Here is a 27,500-nt window from a genome sequence, read left to right on the forward strand (position 1 = left end):
GCTAAGCAGCCTTTTGTAGTGTGGACAGATCATAAAAACTTAGCCTACATCCAGACAGCTAAGAGACTCAACTCCCGCCAAGCACATTGAGCATTGTTTTTTGGACAGTTTAACTTTACCCTCACTTACAGACCCGGGTCCAAAAATATTAAGCCCGTCAATACCTCCATACCTCCAACCAGAGTCTCTTCCATCTCTAGTCAAACTGCCTCCACCTCTCCACCTGCCACGCTACTCAACCACCTCAGGCATACTCTATTCACCGCCTTCACCCTCAGAGTCCTGCCAGTACACCAAGGGCCTCATCTGAAATCCTGCCGCGTGCTTCAGCATCCTCCGCCTGCCTCGCCTGCCCTGGAGCCCCCAACTACAAGTGACCTATTGTTTCATTTGCAATAAAACTGACTGAACTAACATCTAGTTCTTCCTATCTGCGTCCTGCTTTTGGGTCCTTTAGATCGTTATCCATAACAAGAATACTTGATTGTATTGCAGATGAAGAATCTTGCATATTTATTTCTTGCAGCAAATAAGAAAGTAACTTAGGTAGTGACCAGCAGAAGTGGTACTAAATGAAGAGCCGTTTGGGAGCCGAAAGAGCCTTTGCATACCTTTGCAAGTATGACTGTGCTCTTGCAGTTTGTCGGTGTCCGACTTCGCTTGTCAATTAGCAGATCTTGCACCCAGCCACTGCAAAACTGTTCATAAGCTTCTAGAGATTTTTCAGTTTTTCTCCGGGTAGGATCCCTTTTCTTTCTCGTTTTCCTTTTCCATCAGATTTGACCGATTTAACCAACGTTTTAGCCAAACAAAACACAAAAGGTAAGCAGGTAACTGTTAACCACCGTAGCAGGCACAGGTAACAACAGAGCGCGTTCCTCACAAGATGGCGCCGCCATTTCAACATGCAACTCGGCGTGAAGTACCTTCACATTCCCTATACAGTATTTAGCTATTATAGTAAAAGTATGGGCACTGGTATATGTAATAACTGTCCTTTTATTCCAAAAGTTGTAAAGAAAGCAAGGGAAGTATAGATTATAAAGAGGGCGGGAGTGGATGAACACAGTTAAAGAGTAACCGCCCGTATGGGACGCTCTAAGATGTACAGCGAACACACCCGCAACAAGGCAGGGATAATTTCATTGGTCAACACTACACCTGGCATTCTATTGGCTGGGGGATTTTGACAGGGTTATTGCACAAAAAAATCTGAGAGCAGAGGAGAACTCTGAGAGCAGATGTTTTGCGAGCGCACAGAAGCAACAATATATCTGAGTGCAAGCACACAGTTTGAGCAGAAGCAGAGCAAATCTAAGTGCAAGCAAGGTTCTATTTGAGTGCGAGGGCAGGGTTTTGAGGGAAAGCATTACAAAATATGAAATGAAGTCATACCCTCAAATTAAAAGAACACGCTCTTGAATAAAGATAGGAAAATAATCCCATATCCAAAGACATTCAAAATGGCCGTGTAAACACGGTATTTTATGGTTCAAACGTCTTAAGACATTAAAAATTGACGTGTTAACGTATTTAAGAGGTACAAATGTGATTTATTAATGTGGATGTCAAACTAGACGTAATGGTCCAATCCGAGTTCCATAGATTTGTGTGTCCATGAAACCCGTAAATTGCCTTCTGGTTTGTCGTTGCATTTACCAAGTAACTTACCAAGTGTAATTAGCCTGAGCATTAAGAGGATGTAGATTGTGTATTAGCCCGTTCCTGTTTGGAGTGCGAAGTCTTATTTGAGACGAGAGTTACGTACATGTAATGTTAGGTTACACAGTTCATAGATTGTCTTTTCTGTTCAATATTAATGTTTATGGATGCAGCATGTAAGTTAGAACTGTATATTAAGATGCAATTTAAAGGAAGTTATTTGGGCCGATTGACCTACTTTTGGCCACTAGGGGAACATGTGCCTTCCACGTGCATGCTTTGGCCTCGTGTACTGTAATGGGACAGTATGCACCTACAGTAGGTTGAGAGCAGTCTGAGGAGTATCTGTATCTCTGTATCTCTACCTTATAGACAGTAATAAGAGTTGGAGAAATACATGTTATGTTTATTACAGGGATATTACAGATATTATAGGTAACATGTATATTGTATATTTTATTATCTGTATTTCTATATTTTTGTATGAAATTTTTTCAGATATCACAAGTCCCATCTTTACAAGTAGTTCATATGCACCTTACAGAGTAAAATAAAGAAACCCTTCATTGCAACAAGTCCTGGTTATTGGAACTGCTCTCTGTACAGGCAAACCCAGAGTTCTGCCTGGACTCTCCACAGCAATCTAAACTATCCAATCACCACACACACTAATTTTTCAACAGTAGTTTAGCCTTTTAGCATGCTGACATTATATGATCAGTCATTAGATAAAACAGTACAGTTGAGGCTGATGGGAATGTTGAAATATTTCAGTAAAAAACAAAAAGGTGGTGCTAGAGGAAATGTCATCAAAGTCAGTAAAACTCATCCTGTGAATGACCATGAATGTCTGAACAAAATTTCTTCTTTCTTTTGTGATTTTTAGAAGTCTTCAAACAGCCTTCATCCACCAGTGTTCATGCTCTGTATCAGAATTATTTTATTCTTTAGTGTGAGGGTTACCTGCCGGCCCTTCTCCTCCTTTAGTGTATGAATCTCCTTGCTGAGGACTTGGGTCCTGCTGCGGCTCTCTCTCAGGGTGGACTGTCTGTCTGAGTTATGCCCTGTGGTCTGCTCTTTAAGGGTTAAACAACAAGCAAAAGGGTAATGAGTGAAGAGAGAGAAGCATGGGTCCAGAGTAGAGGACGGTACAGTATGCATGTTAACAGGTATCACTGGGTGATAATCTGTACCACATTCAAATTCACATTATAGTAGTGCTAATACTTCCCAGTAATGAGAGGTGTAAAAATTATTATTCAACTTGAAGCCATACAGTTGCAATCAGAGATGGTACTTAATGAGGTAACTATTACTTCCTCTGAATATCAGAAGTTGAGGCATCCAAAAACTGTATCCCACCACCAGAAAAGCCCTGTGCGTTGTAATGAATGTGTTGAGCATCCAGTTAAAACAGGAGGATGTAATCTTATATCCAATAACCCCAGTTTATTAGTATCATACAAGCTTGTATGGCCTCTGCTTTCATAACATTACTGAGAATCTATGCTTTTGAAGAAATAATACAATTTCCACAACTTCTACATTATGTTCTGGCTGTGTTTTTGGAATCAAAGTTAGGTTAAAACATTTGTTCACACAGACTAAATTATTCTGGTCTGGTATAGTTTAAGATGTTTGTCAGGGTTTCACTTACTTCTGTAAGTCCCTGGCTAAATGTAAAAAGCTCACCATTTTTATACATTTTCATACAAATGTATAATAAAAAGATGGTATTTGTTATTGTATCAACTTGCTTTTGTTTAAACACTGATGACAGTATCTGAATCTCCAGAGTTGTGTGGCACAGGCTTGAAACAATATAGTGACCCCAGTGCAGCACAAACTAAATTCCATCCACCAGTAGTGAGGTGAAGGAAGAAATCTCAAAGACATATCTCAAAACCTGGAGAATTAAAACCAAAACTATCTGAATGGAGAAGTACCTCTAGGGGGAAGTAGGAAAGTGAGTTTTTCTTTTTGTAATTTAGATGAGCTGACATTTTGAGGAGGCAGACAGGATGCAGCTGCCTGTTTGGGGGGGTGTAACACACAAATAATGTACATACAACAACTTACTTTTAAAATGAGTTACAAAGTAGTAATGCACACACTTAACCATGTACTAACACACACACACACACACACACCTTACCAAGTGCTTTGAGAGTATCACTAGGTATGTTGTTCCCTGCTATTTCCAGCTGCACTATGCTCTTGTTCTTCTGCAGAGCCTCTAGCAGAGACCTGCCACCCAGCAGACCAATGTTGTTCCACCTCAGATCTGTGAACACAGTCAGTAAGAAAGGCTAGAGTGGACCATCAGTCAGTCAGGCAATATACAGTACACCAGAATGCAGCAAGAATCTGTTCTTTACCCCTCAAAGTTGTGGATTAGATTAATCATTCTACATTTTTGTTAACCTCAAAAGCAGAGATTTTTTCTAGGTCAGTAGAGTACAGGCATGGTTTCTCTGTATCCCAGTGGCTGCTGTGGATCATGTAATCGGTCAAGCCCAAGCCCCCTCCCCTCAACCCCAGCGTGAATAACAATTAAGGCGAATGATTAACCGTTTTTATATTGAAATTGCAATTTGAAGGAGTGTAATTTTCAGATGGCAAAAGCTCCACTTTTGATGATAACGTACATGACAGCTGTCACCAGTAAATTTACTGAGCTACTACTGACTAACACTAACTACTGAACACAGATTCCGTGACAAACTACAAGAAACTAATGTAGTTAAGTCATGATTACATTTTAAGCTAAATTGGTAGATTTTTCTGCATGACTTCAACTACAAGCAACTACATTATATAATCTGTTTGATTTCATGTCAAAACAAAATAAATGTGGGATTATGCTTGATACAATCATATGTACTGTGCTATGTAGACCACTAATACAGAGCTGGAGGTTACAAATACAGTTACAAATTTTCATTAAAATTGTTCAGGCCTACTAAACACCACAGCCAACTGGAATTTTTCACAGTAAAATATGTGTGATGTCCTAGTATAGAGCCTGCCCAATCACTGACACATCAATGGAAAAAATGTTCTGACAAAAAAGAAATACAAAACTTAAAGCAGGTACTTCATGTCACATAATGTTCAACAGATTCTTATACACCTAGACAGCGAAGGGGTCATATTTTATATTATTGTATGTCACCTAGCACTTCCACCGTGTTGTTGCATTTGAGTGCCAGAGCGAGCTCGGATGCTCCATGGTGGCTGATCTGATTGTTGCGCAGGTCCAGCTGTATCAGCATGCTGTTGGAGGCCAAACCCTCACAAAAGAGTGTGAAGGCTTCATCCCACACCCCCAAAGCGTTCCACTCCAACACCAGCCTGCACACAGTATTTACAAGTTTTAAGCATCATGTGGTAATGGGGACACTGTTTTCTAACTTTCTAAGAAGAGTGGGGTTATTTTTGTATTAAAAATCAAGTTTATGTCCTGATCAAAAATCCTTTCTTAGAAGATAAATAAGTGAGTTATTAGTGGACTGCAATAAAATGTAGTACCAGTCAACTTTGATTGGTAAAAAAATTTCTGACCAGTCCAAGCTGTGAGTAGATCTAACAGTAAAGGATTCCGTTTGCAAGCAAGTATCCAATTTAGGCAAGATTATTGGTTGACTTAAAATAGAAAATATGCTGTATGTATATGCTGTATGTAAATATAGCTATATGCTGTGATTGGTCAGACTAATGTGGGCAGCAGAGGAATAATGGGTAATTCCAACCAGCGTATACCAAAACTTTAATCAAAGTATGATGTTTAAATCAGGTACGCTGTAATGTGAGCTGGCTGATCTGCTCCAAATTGGCAGCCAAGGCTGCGCTGACATAAAAGCATTTGAAAACATGTATTACTTTAATGATGACAAAGGTTTACCCCAGGGCCCCCTAACTGGTAAATTCAGCCATGGATACACCACACGCAGCTGGTCAAATTAGGATTGGTGAGGTGATATGTACACGCAGAACTGACATTCTTGAGTTCTTGAGCATAATCAATATTGGCTACATCATATATATTTTTATACCACGGTCTGGGTGAATGCTCGATTCTGATTGACTGCAGGGTGTACCTTAACTCCTGATATACAGTATGGACACCTACTAAGTAGTTACTGTGAAACTGTCCCACACTGAGACATACAGAGATTTAGAGGGATGAAAGATGGCGGTAGGTCAGTCAGGTGTAGCAGTTGCACTACCTTCCTCCGTTACACTAATCTTGGCCATCCTCTACTCCCCATGAGCACACAAGAGAGCCTGACAGTTGTCCAGGAACGTTGACCAACTGACTTGGTGATTCCGACTGGCTCATTCACAGCAGTATCATCGCCGGGGAGTCTTGCTGCGAAAACGAGACCATCTTCAACTATTCCAATGAGCAACAACACTGACTTTACGCTTGTGAGTTCACATAATACCCAACCAAGTGGCAAAGACCGCACAAACAAACAATAAACACATGTACAATAAAAAACAGTAGTTACCTGGATGTACTTCTAATTCTCTGAGTATGTGCGGAGCCCTCTAACGGGCTTTGCTATTTTACTCTCCAAAGCACCGTCTTGGCACCCTGCAAAAAGATCTTTCCACTGACCGCCAAAATGGGGGGGTAGTAGACACCCAGTGCCCACCACCTATGTAACCCCTGTGCCCACGCCATTTGTCTCCCTTTAGAAACACAGCCACCAGGAACTGGGGCCAGTTGGGCTTGTAGTTAGAGGGCTCTGCACGTACTCTCAAGGAACTGGAGTTACATCCAGGTAACTGCTATTTCTATTTTGGACGTGCTTTGCAATTGGTTAACACCTGAGGCGAAGGCTGTAGTGAAAAGATGTACCCCCAACTGGGCCCGAACCAAAAAACACACACCTCAGACTGAACCAGCAGAGGTCCCCCCAGACGATGCAGCAAGCACTGAATGAGCCACTGACAACGGTCATATCCCTGAGATACAACTGTACAAATGTCGAGGTCAAGGACCAAGAGGCAGCTAGGCAAATGTCCTCCACTGAGACACCCTTGAACAATGCCATAGACAAAGCGATACCTGTGGTGGAGTGCGCCCTAAGACCCTCAGGGGACAGGCGACCCACCGCCTCATCACATCACAGATACAGTGAGCAAGCTGCTGAGCCAACAAGGCTGCACCCACAGTCCGACCGCCACGGAAGATGAACACGTGGTCAGATCTCCTGAAAACTACTGTACGCTCATTGTCGCCTTGAGATGGGGGAATGAAAGCGAGTAAATAACCCTCGAAAGTGTGCACAAATCTCTCGCTCTCTTAGCTGAAGTAAGGGCTAAGAGAAGTGCCTTCTTGATGGACAAAACCTTTCGATCCATCTGATCCAGAGGTTCAAAGGGTGGGCCCGACAGGCCATCCAGCCCCGTCTGAAGATCCCACTGAGGGACCAAGGGATGAATGCGAGGTCTCAGCCTGCAAGCCCCCCAAAAGGAGCGCTTCACCAAGGGGTGACTCCTAGCTGTGAAGCGACAGAAACCATTATGACCTGCCATAATCGCCAGTGCGAACACCCCCAGAGTGGATGCAGTGCGACCACTGTCAAGCAACCTCTGCAGGAAATCCAAGATACCCTCCAGGGGGCAGGAACATGGCTCGAGGCCCCCGGTCTCACACCAATCCACAAAGAAAGATGAATAAGCTCTTGAGGTGGAGGGGGCACGTGCATTCTGAATCGTGGGGACAACCGCAGCGGGGAGACTTAGGTCACTCAGCTGCACCCTCTCAGCTTCCAGACCACCTAGCGCCGGGGCTCTGGTGCTACTACTAGAACGGATAGGCTGAATCTGAATCCTGTGCGGCAGTGGCATCATCGGCCGCATTGGGAGAAGACATACAGCAGACCGTGTGAACCAACGCTGAGGGTTTCTCATGTGCAGTAGCCCCAGTCACACCACCGGATGGGCTGCTGACATCATCCTGAGGAGCGACATGACACTTACCGCCGATACCGAGGAAGAAGATCTCAAGCGGGGGGCCAGTAACAGTATCACCTCCACATGCTCCACTGACAGACGTGCTGTCATGGCATGGGAGTCCAGACACATCCTGAGGTAGAGCATCTGTTGGCTCGGCTGCAGCTGTGTGATATGCCGGATGAATTGCGCTGTGTGGGCCTCCGCCTCCTGTCTGGACGTGGCGAGGATCAGCCAGTCATCTATGTAGGTGAGGATTCTCACGCCTCTCTCCCTTAGCGGCGCTAACACCCGGTTGGATGCACTTTAGCAGCTGCTTTACTGTTAGCATGTGAAACAGTCTCTGCATGATAAATCCATTCAGGATGCGCAGATCCAAGATCGGTCTCATGCCTTTCGACTTCTTTGGCACCAGGAAGTACGGGGAGAAAAAACCTATGCGTGTCTCCAAGGGGACGACTACTGCAATGCAGTTATAGTTATAGTTTCTCTCCTCCTCAAGGAGTCCTCCAGAGCCAACCTCTCTGATGGGGAGGAGAGGGGAGTCTGAAGACTGAACGGTGGAGGTTTTCGGCAGAGTTGAAGAGCATAACCCTTCCACATTGGGCAAAAGCAAAAATTGGCGCCATTTTGGGGCACACAACGTGCATGCGGGGCTTCCCACGAGGTTGGGTACGGAGGCCCAGGGTAAAACCCTTGTCTGGGGCCCGGGAGGAGGGGGAAGGTTGGGGTTGCCCATCCTCCCAGCAGCCGAGGCAAACAGGCCAGGCATATCATCCTGCGTGTAGCTGGGCCAGCAGCAGGGTGGGAGGGCCTGATGAAGTGCAACTGCCGCTCGCGCTCCTCCCTGGGGAGTGTGAGACAGTCGGAGCAGGAGTCAGCCTCCTCCAGGTGATGATGTCCCAGGCAATGGAAGCACGACTCATGGGCGTCCGAGAGGGGCATGGACGCGGCACAGGTGAGGCACAGCTTGGCACTGGGTGCCTACTACCCCCCGATTGGGCGGTGAGCAGAAAGATCTTTTTCAGGGTGCCGAGGCGGTGCCTCAGAGGATAAACCAATAGCGAAGCCCGTTAGAGGGCGAAGCACGTATGAATTAGAACAAACGTGAGGTAGTAAACAGAGCAATCCAAATGAACCGGAAGTGGAAGGTCTTTCAAACGGTAAACAACTTGAGAATTATTTGGAATCTGAAAGCAAAGTCAAAGGGTATATTAGATGGACATGCAAATATACAAAGCTCAAAATAATAAAAAAAAAAAAGATCAGATTAATCATATATTATTAGAGTCTAATTTAGATTTCCTTTGTTTATCGGGAACTTGGCTTCATGACAATTCTCCATCTGCTGCTCTAAAAGTTCTGGACTATATTTACAGGAGGGGCCGAAATTATTCGAAACGGCGGTGTTAAAATCTATGTGAGAGACACCATCCGTTACAATGAGATTCAATGGCAAAACCCAAATGATCTAGAATGTGTAGGCTTAAATATGATTTTATCACCTCAGATGTCATATACACTTATTTATTGACCACCATCTTCAAACATTAGCTTTTATGATACATACAAGAAGGTGTTATGTCAATGTGATTTCAAGAAAGAGGTTTTTGTAATGGGTGACATTAATCTGGGAAGACAAGTCTTCAAGGAAAAAGCTCAAGCAAATTACTGATGGTTTTAATTTGGCTCAAATGGTGAAAGGTCCAACACGAAAAATAAACAGCACCAGTACCCAAATTGAGCTAATATTTAGTAATAGACCCGAAAGGATCACAAAATCACACACTATAATAACTGGGCTATCAGACAATAATATGGTGCTCCTATCAAGAAAATTAACCTGCAGGTTCATTCTGGGAATAAGGAATTCTTTGGTATACTGAAAAACAAGCAAGAGGACTTCAAAGCAGCCATAAAAAACTTAGACGGGGACAATCTACTTCTTCAAATGATGTAGAAATAACTAGTCAAAACTTGACAGAAAAATTGCAATCTACGATCAATGAATTTAGATGAAACAAGAAACAGACTCTCCTTAATGAAGGAGCGGGACAATGCTTTAAAAATAGCCACAAAATCAAAGCTGTCCCATGATAGGCATACATTTGCAATGCTAAGAAATAGGGTAATAAGAGAACTGAGAAAAGCAAAGGTTAACCAGTCAAAACAATATCATAACAAAGCCACTTGAATTAAAAGGTCAATGACACACTCTTACAGAGTCCAGCTGATGTGGCACAGGCCCTCGATCATTATTTTGTTGAGTCAGTGGCTGCATAGCCCAGAGTTTCCCAGTTCAACCAAGCAATGCATGTTCTGCCAATACAATACAATTGAGCAGGCACTAGCACTAAGACCGGTATTTGAGACAGAGGTTGCAAAAGTAGTTGCATCTCTCAAGTCATCAAGGGCTAGGGATGTCTATGGTCTGGACACACTCATGGTGAAAGAGATCAATACCTCCATAGTTAAATCACTGAAGCATATCATTAATACCTCATTAGATCAAGAGTGGTTGCCAAACAAATAATTGACCATCTCAACAATAGCTCCTTCCCACTGCACCCAATGCAATTTGGATTCAGGGCTAATCACTTGACAGAAACAGCTACATGCTACTTCATAGAAAAAGTTAAGGCATCAATGGACAAAGGTGGGGTTGTGGGGGCCATATTCCTTGATTTACGGAAACTATTCGACATGTTAATGATATCGTCCTGCTGCATGAACTATTCAACTTAAATTTTTCCACAGAGTTGAAAAACACTCCAAAGGCCACAGCATAGATGTAGAGCAAGATATTCTCATCTCAGGAGAGAGACTACAAGTTGGCTCAGAATACAAATATTTAGACGTACACATGGATTCAAATTTCGGTTTCAAAACCCACATAAAAAGGAAATGTAATAAGTAATGTTCAGTTTGGCAAATTTCAGGTTTACCAGAAACTTCCTATCAATTGAGGCAGCCAAGATATACTTCCATTCAATGGTTCTCTCCCACATCACCTATTGTCTGATAAGCTGGTCTAATACACACTCTACAGCCTTAAAACCACTGAAATCATTATACAAACAAGCACTTAAAACTTTAGACAAGAAACCATTCAGTTTTCTTCATTGCCATATTCTAAAGAAATATAATTAGCTGGAAAAACCTCATCAAAGTTTAAACCTCATCTAGTTTATAAGATTATGCATGGTTTAGCTCCCCCTCCTCTCTCTGGGTTCATCAACTTCAAATCTACCGCAAACAGAGCTACAAGAGGTGCAGCTAGGGGGGACTGCACAATCCCACTAAAAAACTGCATTTAGCCAGGCTGTCTTTTCCTTAAGAGCATCACATCAATGGAATTCATTCCATGATCTTATTCATTTTAGTGTAATGTTAAGAAATGGCTTATTAAGAACCAAAAATGTCAACACAAATACTATTTAATTTACCCTTAACATGACTGTACTACCTCTATCATCTGCTATTATATTTGTTCCGCTTATGTTGTTTAACTGTATTGGATATGCCTTTAACACAATGTTTTTAACTATTGTACATATTGTATCTTTATTATTCTGAGATGCCTAACAACATCAGGCAAAGGGACTGCCTTTCAGCTAATTCACATGCATTTACTTTGCTTGAATGTTGATTAATGTACAGTGTCCCTTTTCAAATAAATAAAAAAATACTGTTCTAAATTAATGCACTGCTTCAGGCTGCAGCAGACAGTAAGTTACACATGTCACTGTGTATGTTTCTGAAAGTCTTGATATTGATTTGTGGATAATGACATGGCTGAATAGCTAGCTAGTCTTGTTGTTAAACATAAGGTCAAATTATATTTACTGTTTGTCAACCGTACACAGTGTTATTGACTTTGAGTCTAGCGAGCATAACGTTAGCGTTCTAGCGGACTAGAAATATCTCACGTTGCCATGTCATATCTAAGGTTTGTCCTATTTACTGGAGTAGTGAACAAAATTTACATTGCATAAGAACCTTATGGGATTGTAATGACTGTTCCAAGTATTAGTCAAACCCTCAGGTGTTGCTAGGGAAACTGAGTCATGGCTTGTGAAAAACTTAAAATATATGAAAATATAAATTAATGGTCTTATTTTTTTTCTTTGGCAAGTGACCATGGTATAAGCGGGATAATGCCCTTCGAGGTGTCCATAATCAGGAATTAATGGACTCCACAGAAGCAACTGCCTCCACGTCGTCCATTAATTCCTGATAATGGACACCTCGTTGGGAATTATCCCTTACTTAATAGATGCATGGTTTCTTTGCATGGCTTTATATGTGAAGCACATGGCCAACCGCTGACAGATGCCTTTTGCACTTTTTTAACAGGTAATGCCACCTAAATTACCTACATTAAGATCATGGCTGAAAATGTGATTGGATGAAGTAGATTCACTGTAAATGATAATAATAATAATTATAATAATAAGAATAATTCAACCATCTTGCTGTGAGGAACCTATCAAAAATCTGCAAATAAATTTAGCAGAAACACAAACACCAGGTGATGTGTGAATGCAAGAACATATTAGTAAATCAATTATTTTATACCAAATATATGTTTATGATTTAAATTGTAACATACATAACACATCTGTAAATCTTACTTTATTTGTAAAGTTCATATGATTTGATCAAGAAAGTTCTTACTTGACGTTGGTTTAACAAAATCATCTTAAGTCATGGTCCCCTTATTAGCTTTCAACCGCATCTCAGGGTCTTCATCAGTAGATGGAGTTTGCTCAGTCGTCATGGAAAGGTTCCATACTTAGGTCATGTGATGACAACTGAGCAAAACACCATCCACTGATGAAGACCATGCTAGTAAGAGGACCTTGAATTAAGATTATTTAGTCCAAATTCATATTATTTATTTGATATTTTATGAAACAAAAATTACTTCGCACACTAAAATGACCCAAACTGCAGCCTCCAGCTGACATACCAGATTTTTACACTGAAAAATACATGTCTGCTTTTGCAGCAACAGAAAATATTTTCACATGAAGAGCATCATTCTCACCTACGCAGACACTTGTTATGTGCCAACAGCTTTCCCAACACCTCAGCCCCTGTCGATCTCAGGTTATTCCCCTGTGAACAATGTTTTGAATCAACCGACTATCGATACAATGAATCATGAAATAAAATCCATTAGTGTCTGAGAATGTGGACAGTCTAGTTTGACATGTGTTACCTTCAGATCCAAGACTTTTACAGTTGTGTTGCCAAAAAGTCCAGTCAGAAGTACTTTGGCACCTGAGAGTCACACAAGTATGAAAGCAGACACTGTTTAACATGATGTTATACTTATTTTCATTAAATCCCATGTGCAGAGCTAAATCACCAATGAATGTATCCTACTAACAAGTATTGTGTGTGTGTGTATCCAAAGTCTGATATACTGTATCTTATTCCCTTATTTTCAGTCCCACATACACTGTCCTGCTGCTTTTTTAATGTCCAAATAAATGTTCAAACTACTCCATCAGTCATGGTTATCCATATGGGAAATCAAAAGATGTACCAAGCAAATATAGCATTTATATATACACTAATTCACACCTGCTCTTACATTGAGCAACTTACAATATACTGGAAACACACCAGGCTACATACAGGCTGTTTGTTGATCTTAAGACTTACACACCTTCCTCGCTGAGCATGCAGTCACTGAGTGAGACCTCTGTAAAGACGGTATCTTTTTGGAAGGCCCTGGCCAGCACAGAGCAGGTACCTGCAGACAGGCTCTGTCCACTCAGGTCCAGCCTGGAGCCCTGAGCAGCCCTGCTCTCCTGGAGCTGAGCCACAACACTCTCCTGAGGCTCCACACCTCCCTCCTTACACAGACGCAGGTACGTCCACCTGAAATCCTCCATTCTGGGTCACCAGTGTCTCCTTTTCATCTGAGATGTATAATGCTGTCTTCACTTCTTCCCCTTTCCTCTGTGACTTGTCCTGTTGACTGGAGAAGAAAAGACTGAATTTACAAACTAGGGATGAAACAATTACATAATTAATCGATCAACAGAAAATTAATCAGCAACTACTTTCATAATTGATTAATCCGTCAAGTCATTTTTTAAGCCAAAAAACATTCCTTAGTACTAGCTTTTAAATTGTGAGGATTTTTTTGATTTTCATTGACTCGTGATTGTAAACTGAATATCTTTGGGTTTGGGACTGTTGGTCAGACAAGACATTTGATGACATCACCTTGGCCTTTAAGAAATCATGATGGGCATTTCTCACTATTTTATGACATTTTATGAACCAAAGTTTTAGATGATATTCGATATTGAGAAAATAATTGTTAGTTGTAGCCCTATTACTAACACAGTGTTTAGTAAAATCATGGGTCTTGCAGAACTGAAAATGAACTTTACAAGACAGGATGCTACCATTCTAATGATTCTGTCTGTCCTGCATCAAGTACATCCAAACTGAACCCCAGAGGGGATTCTCTCTGCTAGACTAGTGTTTTAGTCATGTAAAGAGATCCACTAGAAGCTCATTACCATCAGAAAGTAAGTGGAAGTGGTTGCTGGAGGACTAAAGTCAAACAGCAGTAATCGGCTGCCTTTGTGAGGCCCAACTGCATGAAACTCTTGTGTGTGGCAGCTGCTGACAGACTGTCAGTGCTTCCTAATTACCAAGTTAACCTACCAAGAGAACAGTTTTTGATTAGGAAAACAATACATGACTGCTTAATCAGGTAAAGACTTGTTAGGCACTGACAGTCACTGTAATGGACAGCAAGGCTAATGTCCAACCCATGACATCTCTGTTCTAACCTAAAACATACCACGGCTACAAGTATGGGCGTCGCCTGGCATGGGCATTTAGGGCTGTAGCCCCGAAGATATTTTCTTTAGCCCCGAATAATTCTTCAATTTGAGCGGCTTGTCACTAAAGAAGACGGCATTGTTGTAATTTTGTATATTCATTGAATGTAACGGAGCGGTGGCAAGACCAGGCTGTTCTTTAGTTTCAGAAAAACAATCCATTTCTTTATTGTTTCTGATGTAAAGGTGAATAAAGTCCATTTTCCAATTTCCAATGATAAACCAAACACACAACTTACAGCATGTCAAACAAACCTAATCAACAAATCACCATTTTCTCATGTGAGCTCCGACCAGCTGAGCAGCTTTTCAAAACATCTGGCTGTCGACAGTCACAAGCAGGAAGTGCTCTACTGAAAATATGTCTCTGTCAACCCTGAAATGTAAATCTGACAATGAAAACCGTCACTTTAACCCTGCCTGGACTGGTGAGTACTTGTTTATTTTACTGCCATCTTCACATGCCGGCTATTTTTCATTACATTCATTTGCATTTGTTTAAAATTTGTCATTACCAAAAACTCAGAAAAAGGTGCTGAAGATGTATGGCCCATCTACATTTCCTGGTTTTAAAATCTGGCCCAATTGAATTTGTAATTGAAAAGCCCTGGCCTAGATTTTGTGTTACTTTAGAAAGTCTTTATATAAGTGTAGTAATACAGGTTTTATGTTTGTTCAGTCTGTCATTGACCACCACAAAATATACTGCAAATTAAACACCCATACATTTCTGAAGAGCCGTTGTGAAGCTCAAAGTGGGCGGCTACCGGCGGCTCCTGCCTTCGCCATCTTGGTAGTGCCTGACTCCGGCTCATCCAAAAATCGGCAAAGAGGTGGAGCTGAGGCGGGCCGAATGAAGTCTGGTTGATGAAACCACCTAGTGGCTAGCCACCTGAGAGGGCACCCACGTCATTGATTATAGGAGGAACTGCAATAGCACACTAGTAAGTAATAGAACTGTAATTCTAGAGTGGGTCGTCCACCAATCGGAAGGTTGGCGGTTCGATCCCAGCTTCCCCCCGCCCACATGCCTAAGTGTCCTTGGGCAAGACACTGAACCCCAAATTGCTCCCGAGGGCTGTGCCTTCGGTGTGTGTGAGTGAATGATTTGGAAAACAGCAATTAGCATCTGTCATCAGTGTATGAATGGGGTGAATGTGGTATGTAGTGATGAAGCACTTTGAGTGGTCGGAAGACTCGAAAGGCGCTTTACAGTACAGTCCATTTAGTTAAGAGCAGACTCTAGGTCTTGAGAAAAGTAGTATCTGTTTTAACTTCTCAGGTCAGCCAGCAACACAAGACAACAAGTATCCAACACAGCAAACAGTAGTAGTCATACAATGCAGAAAAATTTAATTAAATTTAGGCCGTAATGTAGTGTTCCAGGCAGAACAGCAGGGACGACCCAAAAAATCTCGGCGTGCACACACCAGGTCCTCAGCCCCAGATGGTCTGGGCTTAGCCCCACCAACACCAAGAAACGCCCCTGGCTAAAGTTCCACTCCTTCACTAGAATCTGTTGGCTACCAGCATCAATAAAAAATATCTAGTGATTTAGAAAAGCTAAACTAGCTGCTGCAAGTACTACACTCAAGAAATGCCATAAAACTGTAGCAGTTAATAGTGCATTATGATTTCGACAAAAACACGTACGCCGTAACATAAAGAGGAAAATCTAACTGACACCAGTAGAATCACCTCTTCAATTCGGCAACGTCCAACCTAAGAAGCACAATATATTAATGATAAATTTAAACTTAAAGACCTAATTTGCCAGTTATTTTAACGCTAGCTAGTTGGCGGAAGCAGTGTGACACAAAAGCATCATTTCAATGAAAGAAATGCTGCTTGATGGAATCATGTGTGCCGAATCAGAATATGGCTTCTATTTAATTAGAAAAAGTATTATGTTTAAGATAAGCTAAAGCTAAAATTTTACTGCCAAAGTTTGAATGAGAGTGTCGCATAACGTTATAGTTAAGTTAAAGTATCTTCCCGCGAGTCAAAGCCTCGTGTGGGGCTATCAAATGGTTGACCGACGTGCAAAGTCAGAAAGTCTTTGAGGAAGTTTTCCTGAAAAATAATAATGGTATCTTCAGACAAAAACAACAACACATACCTCAATTACTGCAGTATGAATTTCTATTTCTTTTTTTCCCCTTCTTCTTCTTCTTTAACGGCAGTTGGCAACCTGCTTAATGGTGCATTACCGCCACCTTCTGTTCTGGAGTGTTGTCAGTAAAACAATCTACAATTTCCCAGGGATTGAGGGGGGAAGGAAAACAAAACAAAACAAAAACAAAAAACAAAACAAACAAACAAAATTCTTCTTCTTCTTCTTTGATTTACTAGCGAGCTACAAACCAACGTTAAAATGCTATATTCTAGATATTATACCTGTTTCTTTTAAATATTTGAATAAAGCCCTTTGAACCTGTAAGTGTTTCTCCCCGGTCCCTAACAGACCTGAGGTGCTCCGCTCCCTGCCACTCTGCCCTTCAGTCTCTCTCTCTCACACTGAACCTCCTACATCTCATCAACACGTTCAGCACATTCCTTCCAGTTACAAGTCTCACATTTATCTGACACTGACTGTTTCATGGTATACAAGGTAGCATTGAGTCCTGTGTGTCCTGGTCTTAGCCTAGCACAGATAACATCTTCTTTCCTACATTTACCTGATTATTTCTGACTCTGACAGATTTTTGGATTTTATAGTATTCTGTACCCTTACTGTCGTTATTTCAGATTCCCTGCCATGATGTCATTATTCCCTGATGAGTTAGTGACTTTGCTTCTGATCTCCCAAAACAAATTTCTAAAATGTCATTATCATTTTTGTTTAGTGCATTTTTAGCAAGTTTATCTGCAGTCTCATTTCCCTCTATTCCAACGTGAGCTGGTCTCCAGCAGAAATGAACATCGATTCCTGGTTGCTGCAGATTCAGTAGGCTCATATAAACCTTGATTAAAAGATCCTCTCAGACAGATTCTCCTGACTGTATACTTTGTATTGCAGCAGCAGAATCTGAACATACCACCACTTTAACTGGTTTAACCTCCTCTACCCACTGAAGACGCCTGCTGTGTGTCCTGAGAACCTGTTTGAGATTCTCTAACACTTCCTCGGTCAGATTCTGGGATGTATATACTCAGCCCTACAGGTTCCTTATCTGAATGTTTTGATCCATCTGTAAAAATATTAAGATAATTATAGTAACTTTTCTTCACATACTCTTGAACCATGCACCCAGTGTTATCCTTCCTCTCTGTCCACTCTCTCCTCTTTTCTAGTGTTTGAAGATTTCCTTTGGGTTGTGGAAATATCCATGGAGAAATGCTGCTATGAATCACTGCTGGACTGTGTTGTATAGTATCTCATTTGTACTGTTTCACCTTCTTGTTAATGTCCCAGTCAAAACCTTCACCAGGAAATGTTGTGTATTCCCAACAGTTCTGCAGAACAGTTGATGCTAAGTTTCCTCCTCCTCCTCCTCCCTGGATTCTGACCCAGTATGTTAGAGATAACATGTTCTCCTCCGATGCAGAGGCAGTCCACTGGATTCAACCAGCACTGCATTAATGCTCCTAAACTAAGTCTTAGTGCTCTGTGTCGTGTCCTGTCCAGTTTTTCTAGATGAGTTTTTGCTGCTGCTTCATACTCCATGCAACCATAATCCAAAGTAGCTCTCATCAAAGCATCATTAAATTTAACACCTTTTTACATTTGGTCTCAATATTTTCAATATGAGCCTTCCATGTGTATTTTTCATCAATCCATAGACCAAGATATTTAAGCACTCTTTCCACGGGCTTGCTATATAGAGTTAACCCCTGCTTGTTACCTATCTTCTTTTTAGTGACCAGCATATAGCATGATTTTGCTACTGACATTTTGAATCCCCAGCCATAAGACCATCTCTCTACACTGCCTGTTGCTTTCTGTAAACTTTAAACACATCTGAGCAATTTTTTCCTCTTTTCCAGATTTCTCCATCCACTGTGTACACTGCTGTCTGCACACCTGTCTCTGTATTTTCAAAGATATCATTAATCATGATATTAAATAGAACTGGACCAATGACGCTACCTTGGGGTATCCCGTTTTTAATAACAAAACTATCTGAGATTTCTGATCCTACTTTAACTTGAAATGTTGTGTTTGATAGAAAATCCATGATCCCGTTATACAACCTTCCACCTATGCTTAGCTTGTTCAGGTTAATTAACAGACCTTCTCTCCACATGGAATCATACGCTTTCTCACTGTCAAAGAAAACTACAGCCATCATTTCCTTCATATTAAGGGTCTTTTCAATTTCATGACTTACTTTAATTAGAGCGTCTGCTGTAGATCTTCCTTTCCTAAATCCACTCTGATACTCGTTTAACAGTCTTCCTTTTTCTAAAAAGAATGCTAGCCTGTAGGCAATCATTTTTTCCATCCATTTAGTGTGAGGTTAGTGCTATTGGTCTGTAGTTTTCAGCATTTGATGTATCTTTTCCTGGTTTAGCAAATGGTCAAATTAATGCCATCTTCCACTTCACGGGTAGTTTTCCCTCTGTCCATATCTTATTGAAAAATGTCAACACTGTTTCTAATGCTCCCTCTGGTAACTGACTGAACACAGCATAACTCAGCTGATCTCGTCCCGGAGCAGAACATCTGCTGCCCTTCTCGTTTCCCTCAAGGTGAAGTCCACATCCAGAGCGGAGCTGGTTTCTGCCTCTTTACCAGCACCTTTTCATGATCTTTTAGGACTTCTTCTTTCCTTTGTTTCTGTCTCTCAGTGAGGTGATTTCCACTGTGAACGCTGGCAAAGACTCTTCCTAGGAGCTTGGCTTTTTCCATTTCTGTTATTGCTAATTGGTCTCCATCTGCAAGTACTGATATTTTATTGTTTAACCTTCTCCCACTCATCTTTTAACCATCACATCTCTCTCTCTTCCAACAGAAGAACTAAACTGTCTCCAGGTATTCCTTTTAGCTGTTTTAATTATTTTGCGTGCTATGGCTCTTTTCCTTTTATTTTCTATCAAATTGTCAACATTCATGTTGTTTCTGAAGTTTCTGAAAGCACTATTTCTTTCTTTAATACACAAGCTACACTCATCATTCCACCATGGCACAGGTCTCTTGTTCCCTGTCACAGTTGTACAGTTTATACTTTCTGAGGCAACTTCAGTTATCATACATGTGATTTCACTAGCACATTCATCTACATTTCATTCATTTTAATGTTACTAGCTAATTCCCTGCAGCATTCTTTTGTCCCGCTGAGCCTTTTTAAAACACCATCTATATATAGGAGAACTTTCTCAGGTATATCTCTCTATATTTATATTACATATAATGGGAAAGTGGTCACTACCTGTGTTATCGTTGCATATTTTCCACTCACACAGACTAGCCATATTTGCAGAAACCAGTGGTAAATCAATACATGACATCTTATTCCTGTTTATATCTAATCTTGTTCTTTTACCATTGTTTAGACAAACAAGATTTCTGGGATCTATCGCTTCTTCAATCACTATACTATTATAATCAGTATGATCACTTCCCCATAGACTACTGTGTGCATTAAAATCACCGCACCAAACTTCTGTGACTTTCCTCTCCCAGTATTTCCTCAAATTTGCTCTATCATGTCTGGCTGAATTGTTTCCTGCCAGTACAAAATCTAGATGTGGTCTCAGCCATGTTTCTTGAATTCATATTATATATGGTTTGTCCTTTAAATCCTTTATGACCTTCTTAAATTCCTGTCCATTTACTGTTAAGCTTCTGCTATTCCCCTGAAAGATGGTAAGCACCATTACTAGTTTAATCACTAGACACATCATATATGAACGGGTCATCAGTTTTTGTATCGTTTCACACTCTGTGCTTGACATCCCGAGGTACTCTTGTGCTGCTTCCACAATTGTTTCAATTCTCTCATTCCTGTCATTTTGTTCTAATCCGACGTACACCACTTTACATACGAATGCAACAAAATTAATTTTATCTACCAACATGGTTCCCTCCTTTACCCTGCACCTGTGGGAGGTCTCATGTGGTCCTGTCTGATGTGTTTGTCTGTTTTCTGAACTTGGAGGATCATTACTGTTTCCTGGATTATAACTTTCAGTGCTGTTTTCAATTGCATGTTCGTTGTTGACCCTCTTAACAGCCTCTGCATATGACACTCTGTTTATTATTTGAAATTTTGGACTTCTCTTGCATGCTTTTGAACTGTGCATCTCCCATAGGCTGCACTGTGGTCTCCTCCACAACTGCAGCATTTAACCGGCACTTCTTTCCCACACTTACCTCCACGTCTTGCACATCTTTCTTTTCCCTCGCACTGGCTGGCAGTACGAGCCCTTCTTTGACATGTAAAGCATCTTAATGCCGGAGGAATGAAGCTGAAGAAGCCTAGCAAAACTTTTCAAGTCGATGGTTACTGACATCATTTCTGCTCTTTCTCCATTTCTTTTAGTATTAATACGTTTAGCGTCAAGCACTTTCACTCAAACACTCAGCCGAGCGTTTTGTTGTTATTTTTTGTTTTTTGTTGTTACGCTTATTATTCAAGTATTTTGCAAACTTCACTTTGCCTACATCCTTTTCCAGAGCTTTAGCCACCGATATGAGATGGAAATGCTCAACAAACTCAATTATGACTTTCCAGTCCTTGTTTTGGTCTTCAGATAGGCCCTAGCTCTCTTTGCCATTTCATCAGACTCAGCCTCTGAACTGCTTCAATTACCACTATTTCCTTTTGAACGCCACTTTCTGCCACTCCGTACCTCCATGGTCCCATCCTTCGTCCTCACTCCCAAAGTTCATGATTATTCCATTCACGATACAGTTGTTTGTATTTACCTGCTACTCGATTCCGAGTCCTGCTCCTTGACCGAAGAACGTATGAATATCTTCCTGGCAGTTATTGTCGTTGTAGACAGCGCAGCTGACAGGCAGAGGAAGCCAAGCGGCAAAGTAACTAGGAAGTGTATTTTGGCGCAAAGCATCTTGGTCAGTGTAGTTTCGAAAACGTAAGCATTTTTTTTCCAGCCATCTAACCTATGGATGTATAATCCATGATCTAACCTCGTCCTGGGTGAGGATAACGAACAGCTAACTAAAGCTGCCCTTAATCAATCAAAAACTCTAAGGGGGCATAATGTTTTTAATGTCATGCTTATAACGTTGTGTTGTTTATTTTATTGATCCAGCAGATGGCGGAATACAACAAAGGCTCGCTTAGCCGCATTCGGTTACAAAACAAGTAGAGGAAGAAGAATATTGGCCGAAGAAGAATAAAACAAGCATGGCAGGAAACATAAGTAGCAGTGCGGTTCCGATAACTAGTTCTTTGTCTAAACTACAGTCTTTAAATGGATTGTTTGCAATATATAAAAAACAAGGGCCGACATCTGCAGACGTGTTAAATACCGTCAAAGAAGCTTTACTCAAGGGTAATACGACAGGATCCGCTGGAATCAGGAAATAAGTCTATTTTCATTTGTTGACGCTGACAGTGAAACGTTTTGTGTCACTTATCTCTCAGAAGCTGGAGTGCAAACCCCCACTCCGCGAAAGAGGAAGAAGCAGAGCCTGAAGATGGGGCACGGAGGGACGCTGGACAGCGCTGCCAGTGGGGTGTTAGGTAGGCATCCGGGGCCAGGTCTGCCTGGGCTGGGTGGTAGTGGAGCACATATTAAACCCAGGTTCCAACCAAGCACTTAACCTGTTAAAAATAGCGACTGGTAATGTACCTTGTAACATTTCTCCAAGGGTTTGGTTTTAAAGTTGGTAGGGATTTGGAGGCAAGCCTGTGCATCAGAGGTTATGGATAATTTTGTAAAATAAAAGTATATTTGCCTGCTGTAAACTGTCAACAAGCGTGTTAAAGGATAGCTTCACATTTTTAGGTCTGTCTTAAAACAATACTCACATCGCACCGTTGATTGTTTCAATCATTCCTCCTGTCCATAAAACATAGAGACCCCTTTTTATAGCAATTCTAATGTAAGTGCTGGGGGCCAAAATCCACCGTCCTATTCATCTGTGCAACTTATTCTAAACTTCAGCCAAAGCTAAACCACTATCAAGTTAGTCTAGTAGTAAGTCGTTCCAAATAACGCAAATGAGTAAGAGTAGTTGTTGATTTTTAGTCTTTTCACGTTCCTTTTTTAAAACTACTTACTTTTTACTTGAGTATTTCTTGGGGCCAGTAAACTACTTTTAACCTTTGTTACAACTAGCCTGTTATCTACGCATTTTGCTACAATAACTGAAATGAGCTGCCATCCAAACTGCGTGCGCTTTAACCGGTGCGCTTGTGCCAGATATTAATGAGCTGGGTGAGTGCAAAAAATGAGACAATCAGGCAAATACCTTTTCAATTGGAGGTTTGGTTGTTCTATTAATGTAACTCGAATCCAGTAACTGCACATACCCCTGGTGGCTGTATTAGCCTGCATCGCCCTTTCACAAGCCGGCAGAAAAACTTTGACTGTCCATTAATGGTGCAGAACACACTGTATAAACATGTCAGATGATCACTGGATTGATTCTGACATATTAACAGAATTCTCTCGTTGAGCAGAGCATGGCTTTTTCTTTTAATGGAAATTAGCCTATTTCTTTTCTTTAATTCACATTGGTTGCAATTTGTTTTACAGCGATGCCCCATGGTGAATCCATGAAATTGAGTGTCGCCGGTGAAACTGATCTTGGCTTCCACCCGGTAGACTACCAGTTGTTACTTATTCAGGATACAATCATTTTTGAGAAGCATAGGGAGAGAGCAAATACGGGTGGATACAGGTCCATATATATATATATATATATATATATATATATATAAACTTTTCTGGACCGGGATGTCTGGTGTTCTTCCAGGGATCTGCTGTAGCCATCACTTGGTATTGCCACGTCAACCACAACGGTTTTCCTCTGCTGTTTGTCCACCACCACGATGTCTGGTTGGTTCGCCATTACCATTCTGTCAGTCTGAATCTGGAAGTCCCACAGGACTTGCCTTACTTGTTGGAGTTATTTGGCACTTGCTGTTTTCCTTGTTACCTCTTCGAGGTTGCCATTTGCCTGTGGTATTCCAAGGTACTTGTAACCATCCTCAATGTCTGCTATTGTTCCTTCTGGGAGTGAGACCCCTTCTGTGTGGACTACCTTCCCTCTCTTTGTCACCATTCGACTGCACTTCTCAAGCCCGAATGACATCCCAATGTCAGAGCTGTAGATCCTGGTGGTGTTGATCAGTGAGTCGATGTCCCGCTCGCTCTTAGCATATAGCTTGATGTCATCCATGTAGAGGAGGTGACTGATGGTGGCCCCATTCCTGAGTCGGTATCCATAGCCAGTCTTGTTGATTATTTGGCTGAGGGGGTTCAGACCTATGCAGAACAGCAGTGGGGACAGAGCATCTCCTTGGTATATGCCACATTTGATGGACACTTGTGCAAGTGGCTTGCCATTGGCCTCAAGGGTGGTTTTCCACAGCCTCATCGAGTTTGCAATGAAGTCTCTTAGAGTCCTGTTGATGTTGTACATCTCTAGGCATTCAGTGATCCATGTGTGCGGCATTGAGTCATATGCTTTCTTGTAATCAATCCAGGCAGTGCACAGGTTGGTGTGTCGGGTTCTGCAGTCTTGGGTGACTGTTTTGTCAACCAGGAGTTGGTGTTTGGCTCCTGTGGTTCCTTTGCCGATGCCCTTCTGTGCTTTGCTCATGTATTGATCCATGTGCCCACTTATCTTAGCCGCGATGATGCCTGACATGAGCTTCCATGTTGTGGAGAGACAGGTTATTAGTTGGATGGGACTGTACCCTTTGAGGGATCCTTCAGGATCAGGATTGTACGCCCTTTGGTAAGCCATTCAGGGTGCGTCCCATCCCTTAGCAGCTGGTTCATTTTTGCCACCAGCCACTGTGCATTGCTGTTGTGTGATGCCTCCCTCTCCCATATACTTCCAGTATTGTTCAGTTTCCTGCCTTGGTGGGTCTGCTCTGCTGCTACCCTGCCATTGAGCGTACACTTTCGCAGGTTGAGTTGCGAACAGCCGGTTTATTCTTCTGGCTTCATTATCTCTTGTGTATCTCTTTAGGCGGCTGGCCAAGGCTTGGAGCCTTTGTTTGGTAGTTTCGAGTGCTTCAGTTATGGGCATCTGGTTGTACCTCTTGGGTACTTGTTTTCTCATTGCACCTCTCTTGGCCTCTGTCAGTTGGCTCACTTCTCTCTGTGCCTCCTTGATTTTAGCCTCCAGCCTTCGTTTCCATGGTGGGTACTGTTTCTCATGGCTCCCATGGCTGCTCTTATAGCCAAGCATCTCGAGGATCACTGCTGCTGAGGCGTATATCAGCTCATTGGTTTCAGTGATGGTTGTGGTAGGGATCACACTCAATGCTGCATTCACATCTTCTAGGAGACTTTCTGATGGTACTTCACTTAGCCGTTGTAATTGGCGTCGGGGTTGCCTTGCATTCATTCTCGCCATGATCTTATCTTTCAGGTCAGTCGCTGCCTCGTTCAGCGTGACGTATCTCGTCAATCTCAAGTTGTGATAGCAGTTGCCGCTTGTGGATGTTGGAACACTGAGCTACTAGTTGCTTCGCTGTAAGTCTTGATTGTGGGTTTCGAAGTAACCATTCATCCCACATCCTTTGCATGTAACCGCTCTGACTAGGGTTACTGGAGTAGTAGCATTCCAACAGAGTCTTGTTATCGCATCTCGCCCATCTCCGTCTTGTTCCAGTAGCCCATTTATCATCTTGGTGCTCTGGTTCCCCAACACCTGACGCAGACCTTGTTTGGCCGGGCGACGTCTGAGCCAGCATCTCATGTATATTATAATATAATATATATATATATATATATATATATATATATATATATATATATATATATATATATATATATATATATATTAGTATATATATATATATATATATATATATATATATATATATATATAATATATATATATATATATATATATATATAATTATTTATATATATATATATATATATATATAATTAGTATTATATATATATACTAATTTAAGCTGCTGAAGCCTCATATTCCCTTTGACTGAACTTAAGAATTCATTTTTACAGAGAACGAGGACTGTGAATTTTGTCCTCTGTCTCTTACAATGAAATTTCTTTTGAAAGAGACCTCTATGCAGCCAGTGTGGACAGGTGAAATAATTACATTGACCAATAACTCTTTTAACGTACAGATGGGCATGTGAGAATTGTTTTAAGATAAACTGAAAAACAATGTGACCTATCCTTTGAAAACAAAGGGTTTATTGTCAGGCCATATCCAGAATTTTAGAAATATTGAAGTCACAAGTCCAAATTCCCCCCAAGTGCAAACACACCCCCTTAAGAAATGTTTGACTAGACACCAAACTCTAAATAAAAATAAAATAAAGAAAAATATTTACTTTATGTTTACTTTTTTGACTATTTAGTTATATTTTCTTGTCTGTTTGTTCTATATTTTCTGTGTATTTTGTCTCTTTACATGACGGTCTAAATACCATTTGAAAGAATTCTCCACACTGCCTGAAAGTGTTACTTGGAGAAATACTATATTCATGTTTTACGTTAATTAATTTATATATTTAAATTAATTGAACTGTTCTGACTATAAACACTCACACTTAAATATACTGACTCTAAAGAATATCAGAATCATCCCCAGCTTCCCAGAAACAGGACCGGGGACGTGACCTAAGTGTCCTCAGTAGTAGCTACAGTCCTGGTTTATTAAACAATATACATATGTACAAAATATATAGAGAAACAGCTTTGTTTTTTTAATATCTTCAAAATAAACATACAGTTGAGAGCACTATATCAGAAGGCTAAAATTCACAAATTTGGACAATACCATTACCCCCTGACAACAGGGATGAGGTTGTAATAAGATAGGACAAACATTCCCAGGGGCCACTACTGGTAAGGCTGTAAAGTTAGCAAAATCATCTGTATGTTGTTTGGTCTGTGCAACACATTTTTATTGTTGGGTTTTATTGAATATTGCCACCTCTAGGGTATGCTAGCAGGACATTAGACTCTAACACCGTCTCTGTTTCTTTCAGTTGTTGGTGTTGGGAATGGCACAAAGATGCTCAGTACAATGTTGGCTGGTTCTAAGGTGAGGTGTGAGTGTGAGAGAGAGATATTCAATTTTATTTATATATCGCCAATTCATAACAGAAGACCGTACTCTTTATAATATTATAAAAATTAAATTTCTGTCTCGTCAGTTTACAGAGTATTTTCCCAGAAGTCTTGGGGATCATCAAGACTTTTGGGGAAATACTCTGTGGACAAAAATTTAACTTTTCGAAAGGTGTGTGTCCCATTACATCTGGTGTAAAAGTAACACCGCATTTCAGAAAAAGAACATCATACCAACAGTAAAATATGGTGGTGGTAGTGTGATGGTCTGGGGCTGTTTTGCTGCTTCAGGACCTGGAAGACTTGCTGTGATAAATGGAACCATGAATTCTGTTGTCTACCAAAAACTCCTGAAGGAGAATGTCCGGCCATCTGTTCGTGACCTCAAGCTGAAGCGAACTTGGGTTCTGCAGCAGGACAATGATCCAAAACACACCAGCAAGTCTACCTCTGAATGGCTGAAGAAGAACAAAATGAAGACCTTGGAGTGGCCTAGTCAGTGTCCTGACCTGAATCCTATTGAGATGCTGTGGCATGACCTTAAAAAGGCAGTTAATGCTCGAAAACCCTCCAATGTGGCTGAATTACAACAATTCTGCATAGATGAGTGGGCCAAAATTCCTCCACAGCGCTGTAAAAGCCTCATTGCAAGTTATCGCAAACGCTTAATTGCAGTTGTTGCTGCTAAGGGTGGCCCAACCAGTTATTAGGTTTAGGGGGCAATCACTATTTCACACAGGGCCATGTACGTTTTTTGTTTTCCCTTAATAATAACAACCTTCATTTAAAAACTGC

The 27,500-nt window shown here is 41.2% G+C and overlaps 2 protein-coding genes across 6 annotated transcripts in view; one reads left to right on the forward strand and one right to left on the reverse strand.

Moving 5' to 3' along the window:
- Nucleotides 1-21,528, reverse strand: part of lrrc45 (leucine rich repeat containing 45) — a 45,385-nt gene extending 23,857 nt beyond the window's left edge. The window contains exons 1-7 of one of the 5 annotated variants that reach the window (XM_044178345.1): nucleotides 21,373-21,528; nucleotides 13,307-13,621; nucleotides 12,854-12,915; nucleotides 12,680-12,750; nucleotides 4,838-5,016; nucleotides 3,818-3,946; nucleotides 2,626-2,738 (exon numbers count right to left, since the gene is read on the reverse strand). In XM_044178345.1, the coding sequence (XP_044034280.1) occupies nucleotides 2,626-2,738; nucleotides 3,818-3,946; nucleotides 4,838-5,016; nucleotides 12,680-12,750; nucleotides 12,854-12,915; nucleotides 13,307-13,535 (783 nt within the window). In that variant the 5' untranslated portion in view covers nucleotides 13,536-13,621; nucleotides 21,373-21,528. Of the gene's footprint in view, nucleotides 1-2,625; nucleotides 2,739-3,817; nucleotides 3,947-4,837; nucleotides 5,017-12,679; nucleotides 12,751-12,853; nucleotides 12,916-13,306; nucleotides 13,622-15,227; nucleotides 15,396-16,620; nucleotides 17,005-21,296; nucleotides 21,320-21,372 lie in introns of those variants that run through there. The other 4 variants (XM_044178347.1, XM_044178348.1, XM_044178343.1 and 1 more) reach the window with 4 other exon arrangements.
- Nucleotides 21,529-21,752: 224 nt separating this feature from the next.
- trub1 (TruB pseudouridine (psi) synthase family member 1) overlaps nucleotides 21,753-27,500 on the forward strand; it is a 15,325-nt gene continuing 9,577 nt past the window's right edge. Inside the window, exons 1-3 of the mRNA XM_044178349.1 lie at nucleotides 21,753-21,965; nucleotides 22,058-22,156; nucleotides 26,624-26,679. Of these exons, the coding sequence (XP_044034284.1) occupies nucleotides 21,818-21,965; nucleotides 22,058-22,156; nucleotides 26,624-26,679 (303 nt within the window). The 5' untranslated portion in view covers nucleotides 21,753-21,817. The remainder of the gene's footprint in view (nucleotides 21,966-22,057; nucleotides 22,157-26,623; nucleotides 26,680-27,500) is intronic.

The sequence above is a fragment of the Siniperca chuatsi genome, linkage group LG20 (assembly GCF_020085105.1).
Source record: "Siniperca chuatsi isolate FFG_IHB_CAS linkage group LG20, ASM2008510v1, whole genome shotgun sequence".
Lineage (NCBI taxonomy): Eukaryota > Metazoa > Chordata > Actinopteri > Centrarchiformes > Sinipercidae > Siniperca > Siniperca chuatsi.